Source organism: Microcaecilia unicolor, chromosome 4 (assembly GCF_901765095.1).
Source record: "Microcaecilia unicolor chromosome 4, aMicUni1.1, whole genome shotgun sequence".
Taxonomy (NCBI): Eukaryota; Metazoa; Chordata; class Amphibia; order Gymnophiona; family Siphonopidae; genus Microcaecilia; species Microcaecilia unicolor.
Window position 1 is genome coordinate 355,328,868 of NC_044034.1, and position 16,380 is coordinate 355,345,247.

At 43.3% G+C, this 16,380-nt stretch overlaps 1 protein-coding gene across 4 annotated transcripts in view; it reads left to right on the forward strand.

The window, feature by feature from the left end:
• The window catches only part of RPS6KA3 (ribosomal protein S6 kinase A3), a 209,217-nt gene that overhangs the window by 179,377 nt on the left and 13,460 nt on the right, over nucleotides 1–16,380 (forward strand). For 3 of the 4 annotated variants that reach the window (XM_030202258.1, XM_030202259.1, XM_030202260.1), the window contains exons 17-20: nucleotides 1,524–1,682; nucleotides 1,938–2,099; nucleotides 2,283–2,359; nucleotides 7,628–7,745. In XM_030202258.1, the coding sequence (XP_030058118.1) occupies nucleotides 1,524–1,682; nucleotides 1,938–2,099; nucleotides 2,283–2,359; nucleotides 7,628–7,745 (516 nt within the window). The remainder of the gene's footprint in view (nucleotides 1–1,523; nucleotides 1,683–1,937; nucleotides 2,100–2,282; nucleotides 2,360–7,627; nucleotides 7,746–16,380) is intronic. The other variant, XM_030202262.1, reaches the window with a different exon arrangement.

The following is a 16,380-nucleotide window of genomic DNA, read 5'->3' on the forward strand; positions in this document are numbered from 1 at the left end:
TACTTCCTCGTACCCCAAAAGACAAGGAGATTTCATCCCATTCTAGACATATGGATCCTGAACAAATATTTGGTCAATGAAAAATTCAAGGTGGTTTCCCTGGGTACCCTAAGTCCCATGATTCAGGCAAAGAATTGGCTATGTTCCCTGGACTTAAAGAATACATACACCCACATACTGTGTTAGGGATGTATCTGTATCTCAGATTTCGAGGAGGGAAACACCTACTTTTTGGCATCACATCTGCCCCCAGGGCATCCATAAAGTGCCTTTCCATAGTTGCAGTATTGCTACGCAGGCTAGGAGTGCATGTATTTTTCCTACCTGCACGATTGACTGATCAAGAGCACATCAAAGGAGGGTGCTCAAGAATCAATGTGGAGAACCGTTCAGGTGCTCAAGCTACAGGATTTGTTATAAACTACCCAAAGTCCCATCATCTTCCTGCTCAACAATTGTTCAAAGGAGCCTTCTAGACATGGTTCAGGCTCAAGCCTGCCTTCCACCTGCCAGTCGATGCCCTTATCAGCATTGCACATCAGGTTTGACAAAATAAGGTCACAGGTCAGCAGATGTTGAGCTTTGTAGGCCACATGGCCTCCATGTTGCAAGTCCACACCTCCATTTGAGGGAAGCCCAATGGGACCCTACCTTCCCAGTGGTGTCAGGCCTCAGGGAACCTAGCAGATGTCATCTGGAACTTACGGAGTCACTCTTGTGTTGGGCAATTCAGCCCAATTTGGTCCTGGGATTTCCATTTCAAGTTTTCCTTCCATACAAGATTCTGACAACAGATGCATCCAACCTAGGCTGGGGAGCTCAAGTGGATGGTCTTCACACTTAGGGTCATTGGTCCACTCAGGACACCCACCTTCATATCATCAATCTCCTAGAGCTGAGAGTTATTTGGATTGCTCTAAAGGCTTTCGTAGATCGGTTGACGCATCAAATAATCCTCATTCAGACAGACAAATCATTTTCCCTTCTTCAAAACTAGTCTCTCTTAATTTTATAAATCTATTTTTCTATCTATCTTTCTATTTTATCTATATCCATCTATCTGTGTCTTCCCTACAAGAGCTATGGGAGGATACATGTATACAAGGCCTTCCCCCAATCGAGGAGAGAACATCTGATGTTAGTCTTCTGTCTGATCTCAACCTGCAGCAGAACTGAGGAACTTCATTATTGAGGGGGTGCCCCACTTTCAAGGCTAACTTTGAAAAAGGGGAAATGGGGAGTATGTGGCTGATTTATCCTGCTGTTCAAGGAGAACACATTACAGGTAAGCAACTTAATTTTCAAGGAAGGGTCTCACTGCAGGCCCATGCTGCTTTGTTAGAGAATCAGAATGATGAGTGCTGATACTATTGTGTAGTGATTTTTGTGTGTGTTGTAATTGCTGCTTCAATGCCATCTCTTTTCTGTTAAGATATTTTTTTTCCATCGAGGTAACTCTAATTAACTTTTTCAGTTCTCTTTAACGCTGAAGTGTAACCATCCCTTACTTTTGAATTTTACAGGTGTATGATGATGGAAAGTATGTATATTTAGTAACAGAACTTATGAAAGGAGGCGAACTACTGGATAAAATCCTTAGACAAAAATTCTTTTCTGAGAGAGAGGCTAGTGCGGTACTTCACACAATAACAAAAACCGTTGAATACCTCCACACGCAAGGGGTAAGAAAATGTGTGCAAATTCACATTCCTAGGAATTGCTGCACTCCTTCATACCATACCATATTTAATTTACTAAGGACTAAGGTATGTGTAGGACATGAAGCTAATCTTGCATTTTAATGTGGTATATGTATGTTATACCAGTCAACATAATAGTCATCAATCTGACAGATCATGTTCTGATGCCAACTGAAGAATTTATTAGAATTGTCCAACCACTGATCAAAGACTGTTTAAATATGTGGTTTTTTTTAGGTTGTCCACAGAGACCTGAAGCCGAGCAATATTCTTTATGTAGATGAATCAGGAAATCCAGAGTCTATTCGTATTTGTGACTTTGGTTTTGCAAAACAACTGAGAGCAGAGAATGGTCTTCTGATGACTCCATGTTACACAGCAAATTTTGTTGCCCCAGAGGTAAAACTTTACAACCCCTCAATCCTTTAACGTTTTTCTTTGTTATGCAAAGATAATGATGTTTTTTATTCTTTTTAATTGAACAAAACTTTACAGGTTTGCTTTAAAAGTATTTAAAAGTCAATTTTGTTGCAATACGATAATGGCCTTTTTATGGAAAGTCATCTTGTGGTATAATTGCAGGTTTTAAAAAGGCAAGGTTATGATGCAGCATGTGATATCTGGAGCCTTGGTGTTCTCCTCTACACTATGCTTACTGGGTAAGTTATCTTATATTTTCTTCATTTCGTGTAAATGAGTGTTGAGGTGGTAAGTAATAGACTATTCTTAGCCCCAGAAACTTTTTATTTATTTATTTGTAGCATTTGTATCCCACATTTTCCCAACAGTTTGCAGGCTCAATGTGGCTTACATTTGCCGTCATGGCGGTTGCCATTTCCGAGTAACAGAATTACAAATGGTAATGTGTTAAGTTGCATACATACATGGTAACATACATGTAACATAACATACGTGAACAGATCATGGTATAAATATATATCATGTGCATATATATGTTAAGGAAGAATAAATTATGGTAATACATGAAAGTTCCTGAGTAAGAAATTGGAAGAATAAATTATAGTAATACATGAACGTTCCTGAGTACGAAATTGGGTTGTTATCATTCTTTAGGTCATCGACTATGGAGAGACCATATTCGACATAGAGATTGAAGTGGTTATGCTTATTCATTAGTGGTAAGGAGGTTGATCAGTCAAGTGATAAGATTTCAATTATGTCTGTCGTGTAAAGTCTTATTTTTTGGTGTTTAAAAAGGGTGTTTATGGTATGCCTTCTTGAACAGATCTGTTTTCAGTAGCCTTCGGAAGATAGGTCTTGCGTTATTTTTATGGCCCTCGGTAGTGCGTTCCATAGCTGCGTGCAGATGTATGAGAAACTGGTCGCGTATGTGGATTTATATTTTAGTCCTTTGCAGTTAGGGTAATGGAGATTGAGGAATGTGTGTGCTGATCTCTTTGCATTCCTGGTAGGCAAGTCTATAAGGTCTGACATATAGGTCGGGGCTTCCCCGTGAACAATTTTGTGGACCAGGGTGCAAACTTTGAACGCAATTCGTTCTTTTAGTGGGAGCCAGTGTAGTTTCTCTCTTAGGGGTTTGGCGCTTTCGTATTTTGCTTTCCCAAATATGAGTCTGGCTGCTGTATTTTGAGCTGTTTGAAGCTTCTTAATTATTTGTTCTTTACATCTTTACCATTAATAGAAATACTTTCAGTATTCTGCTTATCCTCACAGTAAACAGTTACTTACCTGTAATGAGTATTCTTTGAGGACAACAGGATACCTATCCTCATATACCCTCCCACCTCCCCCAAGGGGCTGTATTCTTCTTAAGCTGGTAAATTGATATGGTCCCAGGTGACAGTAGCAGGTGGGAAGTGTTGCACATGTACAGTTTAGCTCAAACGTTCTGTCAGTACTGGAGTAAAGTTCTGTGCTGGTCTCCATTGGGTGATATCACCCATATTGTAAGGATTTGTATCCTACTATCCTCAAAACACACATAAGTTAAGTAACTTTGTTTTCTCCAAGGACAAGTAGGATACTGAAAGCCTTATAAAACAGGACTCCATATCTACAGGCTCTCTTTAAGAAAAAAAAGGAAAAATATAAGTAGCTTTGCTGCAGCAAGCAGACACTTATTTTTGGTGGCAGCCTTGAACTAAAAAAATTGGGCTTAGGGGGATGGAGCTGGATTTTAATCCCCAGATAGATACTGAAGGACTGTTTGGACAAATCTGCTGTTGCATCAGGAGTCTTGTTCTAACAGTAGTGAGATGTGAATGTGTGGACAGATGTGTGCATATGTCTGCATCCTTTTTGTACTACCACAGATCCAACTTGGTCTCTGTTCTTTTCCTTCCTTTGATCCACCACTAAAATGCCTTTCTGTTTAACTCAAGCATCCTTGAATTCTTTTATGATTTTGATTCCTACCATCTGTGCTCGTCTAGCCCAGCTATCCAGCATCCAACAAGTGTAAAAGTATTTTCTCCATGATTTTTGCAGCAAATAGTTTTCCAGGCAAGAGCTGCTAAAGTAATCGAGCAGTACAGTGTGGCATTCTTGGGACCCTTTCCAGGTCAATTTCTAACTTGACTTCCTTTTCTAGGTGGTTCCAGAATGGAGGGCAAAGGAGATCCTATTACTTTCAAAGGCATAGGCATCCTTCTCCCTCCCACTCTTCCAAGTCTAGACAGGAGTCTCATTCTCGACTAGGGCCCAAAAGACCAACCCATCCTACAGAGGTAGAGCTTTGACAGCCTCCATGAGAATATTGCCAGTGTCTTGATATTTGTGCTGGAGAACTGACTGGCAGGAGGGAGGCTACAGTTTTCAGAAACTGCTAGCTTTTTATAACCCTGTCTGCATCTTTTGGAAACGCCACGAAATTGCCTACTGAGAACTTCATGGTCAAGCTCTTAACATTAGGAAATACCAAGGAGGTTGCACTATTGCACCCAGGGAAAGAGCAGGGATTTTACTTCAAGTATTTGTCTCATCTTAGACCTAAGGACCCTGAACAATTTTTTAGTAAGAGAAAGGTTCATGATGGTTTCACTGGGCACCATAATACCTGTTGTTCAAAAGGGGGAGTGGTTATTTTTTTCTAGATTTAGAAGACGCTTACACAATATATCCCAGTAAGAGAAGAGATTTTCATTATAGGGAAACCCCACTACCACAATGTACCACCTTTTGGCCTTGTGTCATTTGTTCATTTATAAAGATATAAAGAGCCTCAGCTGTTGCCACACCTAAAACCACTACAAAGGTTCATCTTGTTAACATCACCCATTCTGTATTCCTTCAAAATGTCACTTGTTAATCAGGTTTAAAAATGTCAATCTCATGCAAAGGAGTAGTATTCATATTGCTATTAATACATGAAATGAATATGTTAAACTATAATTCAAAGTGTAATTCAAATAACTAACCACAATCCCAAAATGTGTATTTCCCAAGGTACAGTTTGCTTGAATGAATCAATCATTCATTTGAATTTAACTGTTACTAGGCATATGCACATGCACCAGCATCGGTAGCAATCCTGTATTCCTTTTCCCCTTTCCTGCCCCAGTTGTGTGGCAAGCGGACGTGGCGCATACTGCACATCAGGCCACTCCCCCCTCCTCTGCCATCCTAGGCCCAGCTGCTTATTTGAACTGCATGGGCTTTCATACAGCCATGCGGTTCAAATGAGCAGTCAGGCCTAAAATGTCATTCACCACCACTTACTCTTGCCACACAGTTGGGATAGGGAGGAAAGACAGACCAGGCTTGGGGGTACGTACTGGAGGGGGAGGGGGGACAGAGCAAATATTGGGGGGGGGGGTGTAGAGCAAGCATTGAGAAATGCGCCATGGGAGTCTGGAGGCAGAGCAAGCTTGAAAGAGTGCCTTGGACGTGGGAGAACAGAAAGAAGGCAACGTGGGATATGTGTGTAGGAAGGAGATGCCTTTGGGACAGAGAATTAGAGGTTGGGCTCAGAGTTAGAGGGATAAAGAAGGGTGGGGAGGGAAGAGAGCACTGCATTTGGAGTCAAACAGAGCTGGGGAAGGTGGAGCTTGGAGAGGGAAAAGTAGGGGTGGGAGACAGGGATTTCAAACTTGGGGGTGGAATGAAAAGTGAAGTCTTATAATGGGGGAATTGTGTGCAAGAATTAATATAAACTATGCAGAATTTGATAGAATTTCCCCAGGAGTAGAGATTCTCTATAAATGTTACCACAACTAAGGGCAGGACAATACCGTGCCATGTTGTTAATGTCGCTGGTTCTGTATTCTTTCAAAAATGTCACTAATTTTTAAGCAGTGTATTTTATATTTCAATTTTGTATCTTACCTTTATTTTCACTGTATTTTTGCTATGCAACTGAGTACCCTCGATGTAATTACTTTAAAATATAAGGCTTCAAGGAAAATTACCATCAAAATATGACACAAAAGTATCATGAAACTGGAATCCCTAATCTGTGTCATGTAATGTCTGAATACTGTCACACAGAGAAAAGGAGACATCACAGTTCCTTGAAATAGTTTCTTGTACCTTCTGCATCCATCTAATCTAGACAGTAGCATTAATGGTTTAGGTTTTCAAATGTATGCTTTCCTTCCTAAGTGATCAGCTAGATTCTTACCAACCATGTTCAAATACTAAAATAGTTTTCTTTGCACATAAAAGAAACGTTTTAATAAAAGATGAATCAACACTTCTATGATGCATTACCGGAAAAATACATTTTTTTCCATAGATGTAGTTTGGGATGGACACCGGGAGGGGGGGGGGGCATTACCAACCCTGTCCCTTAGATGTGGTGAGGGGATCAGTACCAACTTCCTCCCATGTTGCAGGTGTTAATGCCGAATTTTCCCTCCCCTTCACTACTAATCTGACTTTACCCTTTGCCACCCCCCCCCCCCCCCCCCAAAGTAAACTAGCAAGACCACTCATGGATTTTTTCCCCTTTCCTCTTATGTCTAATCGGTTTTACCTGGAAACAACCACAAACATCATACAAGACAGATCACTTTTGTTTTCAAAAATAGAGGTCTGAGGACACCATATTCTCAGAATCCAGTTTTCTTCTTTTCCCCAGGTCTCCTTTTATATAGAATTTGCATGTGGAGTGGAGGGGTAGCCTAATGGTTAATGCACCCGGCTTTGAGCCTGGCGACCTGGGTTCAATTCCCACTGCACCTCCTTGTGAACTTGTGCACATCACTTAGCCCTCCATTGCCCCAGGTACAAAAACTTAGATTGTGAGCCCTCTGGGGACAGAGAAAGTACCTGTATATGACGTGTACAGCACTGCATACGTCTAGTAGCACTATAGAAATGATTAGTAGTAGTATGTTCTGGTGATCAAGAGAGGATGACCTCTGCAAACTTATAAATGGGACCGTGGAGTCGAAGTTGATAAAAAAATGTACCAACTCCAGCTTCAAAATAACTTACATTTTAATATATTGTAAATTTATCATTTTATACTTAAATATTTTTGTCCTGTATCTAAAGTGCTGGTAAATATAAGTTATATTTACCAGTACTTTAGATCAGGACAAAAAATTTTAAGCCTAATATCAGTGAATCAGAGTCCAGGCATCAGTAGAAAAATAAAGGAGTCAGTCAAAGGTTTGATGCACCGACTCCACAGCCCGGTTTGTTTAGCCCTAGTGTGTGCTGTAGCAACCTTTTCCCTCTCACCATAGCCTGTGAACATTTCCTATATAAGCACTCAGTCTTCAACCGTGCCAAGGAAGTAAAGAGCAGATATTTGCAATTATAGGTTGTTTGCATGGAACCATATAAAACTAACTCAGAGAGCAGCAGTGTGGCTTTCCCTTTCTTAGCAGTAGAATTTGTTTATAATGATGAAACTTTAAATATTTCAGAACTGAAATCTAGTTGTACACAAGTATATCATGCTAAAGCTACTCATTAATGTGTTGTGTTTTGTTCACTAGTTACACCCCTTTTGCAAATGGTCCTGATGATACGCCAGAGGAAATATTAGCACGGATAGGTAGTGGAAAGTTCTCTCTCAGTGGTGGTTACTGGAATTCAGTTTCAGATACAGCCAAGGCAAGTGTGATTCTTTTTTTGTAATTGGTCTGTCCTCCCTTTGCCCCTCCCCCACCAACAAGAGAGAAAAGGCAAAATCCAGAGAAACGACAGTGCTGTGCAAAAGTCTGGAATAGATTGTTTGCAATGTGGAATTTCAGTATTGTTGGCATTCATTTAATTTCCATTTTTAAAATTGGTACTTCTTTACTGTTCTTTGTGACTTCCTGCACAATGATTCTGTAATGATGTATTGGTCATAAATCCATATTACATAGTGAAATGGCATAAAACACAGATACTAATCTATGCATTGCAATTTCAGTGTGACTTCGCTGCTATTTGGATGTTGTGTCCATGACATTATGGTAGTTATTTTAGAAGTTCTGTTCTTGTTTCAGACATCTGAAAACTATCGTTCAGGTGTCCATATTGCATGGATGTCCAAATCCCAATTCTACAAAGGCGAGGAGATGGACATCTAACCCCATAGTATGTCCATAGGGCAAAGGGATATGGTCAAGGCATGTTTTGGACGGGACTTGGGAATGTCCAAAATATGGATGTCTTTGTCTAAAACGATGGATGATGTTGTTTAAACCTGTTACTTCTCATGTCCAGGTTACAGAAAGGCTCTGAGCAGCTATCCACTGGAGGGATTAAGGCACAGCACCGTCTTAGTTCTCCAGTAGTTACTGTCCCCCATTCCTCTCCCCTAAATGTAAAACCGTCAAAGGATACAAGGCTCTAAGATAGCTTCAGGTATTATGGACATTCTTAAAAGAAAAGCAAGCAGCTGCACTAGCCTAATAGTTAGTGAAGTGGACTGAGAACCAAGTGATTGAGATTCAAATCCCACTTCTTATAATTGAGGGACAAAAAAATCCCCAACTATATTGTTTCCTAATTCCAGTCCTGGATTACCCCGTGCCAGTCAGGTTTTCAGGATATCCACAATGAATATGCATGAACTTGATTTGCATATACTGCCTCCATTATGTGCAATTCTCTTTCATGCATATTCATTGTGGATATCCTGAAAACCTGACTGGCAAGGTATCCAGGACCGGACTTGGAAAACACTGCCCTACTATACCTGAATATATGACACCTGCTCCAATGACCTCTGCTTGCTGCCATATGTGATGATGTACTGTAGGTATCACGTATGGTAGCAGTGACTATTGGAGCATGCAGAACTGCATGATCAATTAACTGATGCCACTTGTACAAGGGACAGTCTTTTCAGAAATAAGGTAAAAGGTACAGTTTCACAAATAAAGGACAATTGTTCCTCGATAAGTGAGTTTTCTGCACCACTGACTGACCATCAGTCACAGTATTTAAGGAACCAACAGTGCTATTACCACTTATGAAGGTCACACACTTGATCTCACACGCAAATTCGCAAATGAACGAAACTTCAAAATAACAGAACATAATTGGTCGGAAACACCATGGTCCAATCACTTTAACTAAATCTGACACTACAGTGACTGAACATCACCAAGCAAATGAATGCACATCACACAGCACAAGAGGTATGTAGAAGAGAAAACATTCTGGCAATTGATATACGACAACAATTGGTCACCACTAACTGATTCTATAAACTACCTCATGAAATGGGAAAAGAGATGCAACTCTGTACTAAACGAAATAGCCCCATTCGAACAAAAACCTCACGTAAACACGATAAAATCCCATGGTTCAACAACGAACTGAAAAAGCTAAACACATTATCCAGAAGACTCGAAAAAGCGTGGAGAAATAGCTCAAACTCTAAACATATGGAAAGAATTGCAAAAAAACAAAAACAAATATGAGATAAAACAATCCAAACGGAATTATTATAAGACACATGTAGGTACTGATTTCAAAGACATAAAGAAATTATATAAGCTATTGGACAAGCTACTAGACACCAGATCAGTTACCTCATCTAATACGGACATTCTAACGTCAGCCGGACTTGCCAAATACTTCAAAGAAAAAATTGTCAGCCTAGGCTAAACCATCTCCCAAGAGAACACCAACCTTGAAACCTTCCTCGAAGTACTTGACCCACACTCAGGAGAATACCCAGCAGACCGAACTTGGTCAAACTTCACTCAGATCACAGCTGAAGCAGTTGCACAGGTGACCAGAAAGCCTTCCACCACCTACTGTCATGCCCCAACTACTTAATGAAAATGCCCCCCGACCAATTCATTGAAGATCTAACACCCCACCTAAACTACATGTTCCAGCAAGGCCTATTCCCCAAAGGTAAAGGCAACATCTTACACCAATACCAAAAGACACCAAGAAAAAAATAGCTGAAATCACCAACTATCGTCAGTAGCATCCATCCCACTGATAACCAAATTGATGGAAGGCATCATAACCAAACAACTCACGGAATACATCAATAAATTCTCAATGCTGCATGAATCGCAATCTGGTTTCAGGCCCCTCCATAGTACAGAAACTGTACTGGTTACACTCCTGGCCAAATTCAAGCAGGAAATTGCAATAGGTAAAAACATCCTCCTGCTCCAATTTGACGTGTTGAGCGCATTCAATATGGTAGACCACAATATACTTCTAAGAATATTCGACAAGATGGGAATCGGAGGGAATATACTCAAATGGATCAAGGGGTTCCTAACCACAAGGTCATATCAAGTAAAATCAAACTCTAACATTTCACCTCCTTGGAAAGCTGATTGCAGAGTTCCACAGGGATCTCACCTCTCTCCCATTCTATTCAACCTAATGATGACCCCCATTAGCCAAGTCCTTATCCAATCAAGGCCTTGACACTTTTCTATACGTGGACGATGTTACAATATATATACCTTTCAAATCGAACCCATTAGAAATCGCCAACGTAATTACGAACAGCATGAATAACATGGATGCCTGGGCATCAGCATTCAAATTAAAAACTCAACAAAGAAAAAACACACTGTCTCATTCTCTCAGCCCAACATAGCACAAACCTCCCCACAACCATAAACACTCTGGAGTACACTCTCCCAGTCTCAGACAATCTAAGAATCCTCTGCATTTCCATGGATAGCAACCTAGAGGACCAAGCCACAGCCACCACAAAGAAAATGCTCCACACAATGTGGAAACTCAAACGCATAAAACAGTTCTTCCCGAGGGGAAACTTTTTTTCATAACATGATATTCAAACATTGGTATTAACCCACGTCAATTACTAGAATAGAATATATGCAGGATGCAAAGAATAAATCTTAAGGAAACGTCAGACCACTCAGAAAACAGTAGCTAGGCTCATCTACAGAAAAACGTGATTTGAAAGTACGAAACCCCTTCATGAAAACCTACACTGGCTACCTATCAAAGAACGTATATCCTTCAAGATTGGTGCATAAAATAATTCATGGCCTAGCTCAGGCTACATGATTGATCTGATCAGTGTACCAGTTAGAAACACAACTAAATCATCAAGAATGTACCTAAACCTTCACTTCCCAAGATGCGAGGGACTCAAGTATAAATCAACATATGCATCCAGTTTCTCCTACATATGCACACAGCTCTGGAATGCATTACCCAAAGACCTGAAAACCACAAACAATTACCTAAACTTTTGGAAAAAAAAAAAACTAAAGATTCACCTTTTCAGAAAGGCATTCTCCACAGAACCAACATAACCTCTTCATAAAGGCATACCCTAATGATCCAACCTAAATGCCTGAACCCTGCAACACAACGAAGCCAAAACCATACTGGAAATAACTAAACCCTTCCTCCTCACACATGAACTTTACCCTACTACAACTTCACTCTGTATTTTGTTCATACCAGAATTGGCGATCGCCTAATGGTATTATGTAAGCCACATTGAGCCTGGGAAAAGGTGGGATACAAATGTAAATAAATAAATAAACACCACTTAACCTTGGAAACAAACAATACTCAGTCCCTTGCCGTAAGATCCTACCCCTTGTAACCTACTTGGGATGGACCACACCAGATGTATTTAATTATACTATACACTCGGTATCTGCTCACCCTGGAGTCTGTAACCACCTCTCCAGAATTATGTAAGCCACATTGATTCTACAAATAGGTGGGAAAATGTGGGATACAAATGCAACAAATATATATATATATATATATATCCTATTCCTTAGCATCCCTCCGGACCGGCCCAGGATTGGACTGATGGGTTGTGCACGTCTACCAGCAGGAGGAGACTGAGAAAAAAACTTTGACTAGATAGCCAATAAGAGCCCTGGTCATGTGACCCTAGCCTCAGTATTTTCTCAGTCTCCCAGCAGGTAGGAAGTGAGCCTATTAGTCTCTTTCTAAATATCTAGTTGTTTTATTATTATATCTTTCTCTGTGCCACAGGAATTCTTTGAGGCTGGTTAGGTTTGGTCAGCTGATTAGCTAAGCCTCAGGGGGGTATACTCGGGTGCCCCGGGTCACTCCCCCTATTCCTCCCCATCTCCCTTCTATTCTACAAATCTCTAAGGGAAGGGTTCCTCTTTTGGTTAGCAAAGAGGTCTTACCTTTGGGAGAGGCAGCCAGATTAAAGTATATAAGCTCTGTTTTTTCCCCATTGTTTTAACGAGCAGCCAGCTCTGTTTACGTTTTGGGGTGTCAGTCTTGTGTGTCTCTTTTAAAAAAAAAAAAAAAAGAACGAACCATAGAGCACAAGTTTAGTTTGGTATTGTGCTTAGTTTTCATTTCGCTAGGTTATTCTTACTAGCACTGCAGAGCGGAGTGTTTTTTCTAAGGTTTAAATAATAATTGCATTTAGGCGCGAACCGCGTACGCGCGTGCACGCGCGTTCCCGCCATGTCGGAGAAACTTAAACGATGCGCTGTTTGCCAGCGTCGGGGGGTTTCTTCTACGGGCGCATGTAAATATTGTACCTCGCCAGGAGCAGCGTCTTCGTCTGTTTTGCCTACGACGTCGGGCTCTCTGTTGGCGGTATCGGGTCCCTCGCCGTCGCGGTCCTCGTCTGCAGCTCCTGAGGAGTCAGGCGCGCCTCCGGAGGCCGTCCCGGCGAATTTGGCGCGAACGGCGGCCATTTTAATTCCTACTCCGTCTTCTCCTTCGCGTATTCAGCAGCCTGCGGCCCTAGGTCTTCCAGATGCTGATACATTTAATTCAGGAGCTCTGGTGCACTCTGGGGCCACTCAGGCGGGAGGTTTTCCTCCTGAGTTTGTGCTCCAGATGTACCAGGCGTTTTTGATGCACAGAGGCGATGCAGGAGCTGGGACAGCAGATGCTGTCACACCTACACCTCCACCTCCTAAAAAAGTTAGGGAACATGTGTTCCATGGGGATTTTTGGTCCGATCGCGATCAGGAGATGCCCTATCTGGAAGAGGAGGAAGATTTTGAAGACAATGCCGGTACTGATCCTGATTTTTCCCTCTCAGATCCGGAGGCGGCAGCTTTTGCCCAGGGGGATGATCCCGCCATGGCTAGGATTTTTCACAAAGATGACTTGCAGGAGCTCATCTCTATGGTCTCCTCTATTTTGAATTTTGAAGATGTTACGCCGGTTTCACAAACCCGTAAGGTGGACTTCTTGATTAAGGGGTCTAGATCCGCGCCCAAAACTTTTCCCATGCATCAGGATATTTGGGATGTTATTAAAGCGCAATGGGAGGTTCCAGATGCAGCTTTCCGTCCGACTAGATCTATGTCTCGGCTCTATCAGATTCCAGAAACAGATAAAGCTATGCTTAAGGTGCCGGTCGTGGATGCAGTGGTGTCGGCGGTTAATAAGCGGAATACGGTTCCCGTGGATGGAGGCACGGCTCTTCGGGATGTTCAGGACAGAAGACTAGATTCTCTGCTCAGGAGTAGTTTTGATGTTTCTTCCTTGGCAGTTCAGGCTGCCATTTGTGGTTCCTTGGTGGCTAGAGCTTGCTTTAGGTGGGCAGAGAGAGTCCTGGACAGGACTTCGGATGATCTTCATTCTATCGATGTGGACGTAGCTAGAATTGAGACAGGGGCGGCTTTTCTGGCTGATGCCCTCTATGATTTGCTGAGAGCATCTTCTAAGTCTTTGGCTTTGGGGGTTGCTGCTCGCAGATCTCTGTGGTTGAAAGGTTGGTCGGCGGATGCGGCCTCCAAGTCAAAGTTGAGCAAGTTTCCTTTTAAAGGTTCTTTCTTGTTTGGAGAAGAATTGGATAAGTTGGTTAATTCCTTGGGTGATGCTAAGGTTCCTCGCCTTCCGCAAGATAGACCTCGTCTGTCCACTCGGGGTTCTTTGTTTGGTAGGAGTTCTGTGAGAGGTTTCCGGAAGTTTCAGGCTGGTCGAGGTTTTCAGCCTCAGAGGTCTAGGTTTGGCTATCGGATTCAGTCCTTTCGGGGTTCTCGCAGAGGAGCAGGTTTCTCCAATCCAGGCTTTCGATCCCAGAGTCGTCCGTCCCAATGAAGGTGCGGGGGCCTCTCCTCTGGTCCCTGTCGGAGCTCGTCTTTCTCAGTTCTATCAGAGGTGGGCCCACATTACTTCAGATCAGTGGGTCTTGGAGGTTGTTCGAGACGGTTATGCCTTAGAGTTCGCAAGACCTATTTCAGATGCCTTTCTGGAGTCTCCCTGCCGCTCTCCTCTCAAGGCGAGGGTGGTTCGGGACACTCTACAGAGGCTCTTAGATCTTCAGGCTATCTCTCCAGTCCCTCCTTCCGAGTACAGGCAAGGCCGATATTCCATTTATTTTGTAGTTCCAAAGAAGGAAGATGCCTTCCGACCTATCTTAGATCTCAAAGCTGTCAATCGCGCTCTCAGAGTCACAAGCTTTCGTATGGAGACACTGCGGTCAGTCATAGTGGCAGTGCGCCAGGACGAGTATTTGACAGCGTTGGATCTCACAGAGGCCTATTTACATATTCCTATTCGTCCAGCTCACCACAAGTTCTTGCGCTTTGCAATTCTAGGACGGCATTACCAGTTTCGAGCATTGCCCTTCGGTCTTGCGACGGCTCCAAGCACATTTACCAAAGTCATGGTCGTGGTTGCAGCGGCCCTCAGAAAAGAAGGGATTCTGGTTCATCCATACCTAGACGACTGGTTAATCAGAGCGAAGTCTTATCAGGAAAGTTGTCAAGTCACAGGTCGAGTGATGCAGTTTTTGCAGTCTCTAGGTTGGGTGGTAAATGTAGCCAAGAGTCGGTTAGTTCCTTCTCAGTCGCTGGAGTATTTGGGAGTTGTGTTCGACACAGCGCGGGGCCGAGTCTTTCTGCCGCAGGCCAGGATTGTAAAGCTTCAGGTCCAGATAAGGGAGTTACTTCAGCACCACCGTCCATGTGCTCGGGATTATCTTCAGGTGCTCGGTTCCATGGCAGCCACTATAGAGGCAGTACCCTGGGCCAGGCTTCATATGAGGCCTCTTCAGTGGTCCCTTCTCTCCCGGTGGTCCTCTCAGAGGGATTCTCTACTGATGCGATTACCTCTCCGCAACCGAGAACGCAGCTCCCTGTTCTGGTGGCTGCGGATGAAGAATCTGACGGTAGGAATGCCTTTGGAGTCTCCTCGGTGGATACCGTTAACAACAGATGCCAGTCTCCGAGGCTGGGGAGCGCATTGTCTGGGCAAGTGGACTCAGGGTCTCTGGTCTCAACTGGAAGCCATTCAATCAATCAACTTTTTGGAGACCAGGGCGATTCGCTTGGCTCTGCAACACTTCAGTTCTCTTCTGGTAGGCAAAGCGGTGCGGGTCCTTTCGGACAATGCCTCAGCAGTGGCCTATGTCAACCGCCAGGGAGGAACGAGATGCCGACTATTGTGTCGGGAGGCGGAGAGTCTCCTTTCCTGGGCGGAAGTTCATCTAACGGCCATTTCAGCATCCCACGTAGCAGGAGTAGAGAACGTTCAAGCCGACTTCCTCAGTCGCCACACTCTCGATCCGGGAGAATGGGCTCTCAGCGCTCAAGCGTTTCAGGTTATAGTGGAGCGCTGGGGCACTCCAGTCCTCGATCTTTTTGCCACCAGTCTCAACTCAAAGGTCCCTCAGTTCTTCAGTCGAAGAAGGGATGCAAGAGCGGCAGGGGTAGACGCTCTCTTGCAGCAGTGGCCCCTCGACCTTCTTTATGCGTTTCCTCCTTGGCCGCTAATAGGTCGTCTCCTGCAGAGGATCGAGGAACACAGAGGACCGGTAATTCTGGTGGCACCGGACTGGCCTCGGCGTCCTTGGTACGCGGATCTGCAACGTCTGTCGGTGGCGCCTCCTTTTCGACTCCCGGTGCACAAGGCTCTGTTGGTACAAGGACCAGTCCCACATCCAGATCCGGCTCGATTTTGTCTTACGGCTTGGCTCTTGAACGAGCCCGTTTAGCTAAGCGGGGTTTTTCGCAACCAGTGATTTCCACCATGCTTCGTTCTCGTCGGCGTTCCACCTCTCTGAACTATATTCGCACTTGGAGAATTTTTGAGGCTTGGTGTGTAGAGGCTGACATTCGTCCTTTCGGCGCGTCAGTGGCTCAGATGTTAGATTTTTTACAGCGAGGGTTTGATAAAGGGCTGTCTCTTTCTTCTCTTAAGGTGCAAGCGGCAGCTCTTTCCTGTTTCAGAGGTAGGATTAGGGGTAGGTCTTTCGCTAGGCTACCCGATGTAGTACGTTTTTTGAAGGGAGTCAGTCTTCTTCGTCCTCCGGTTAGGTCAGTGTTCCCATCTTGGG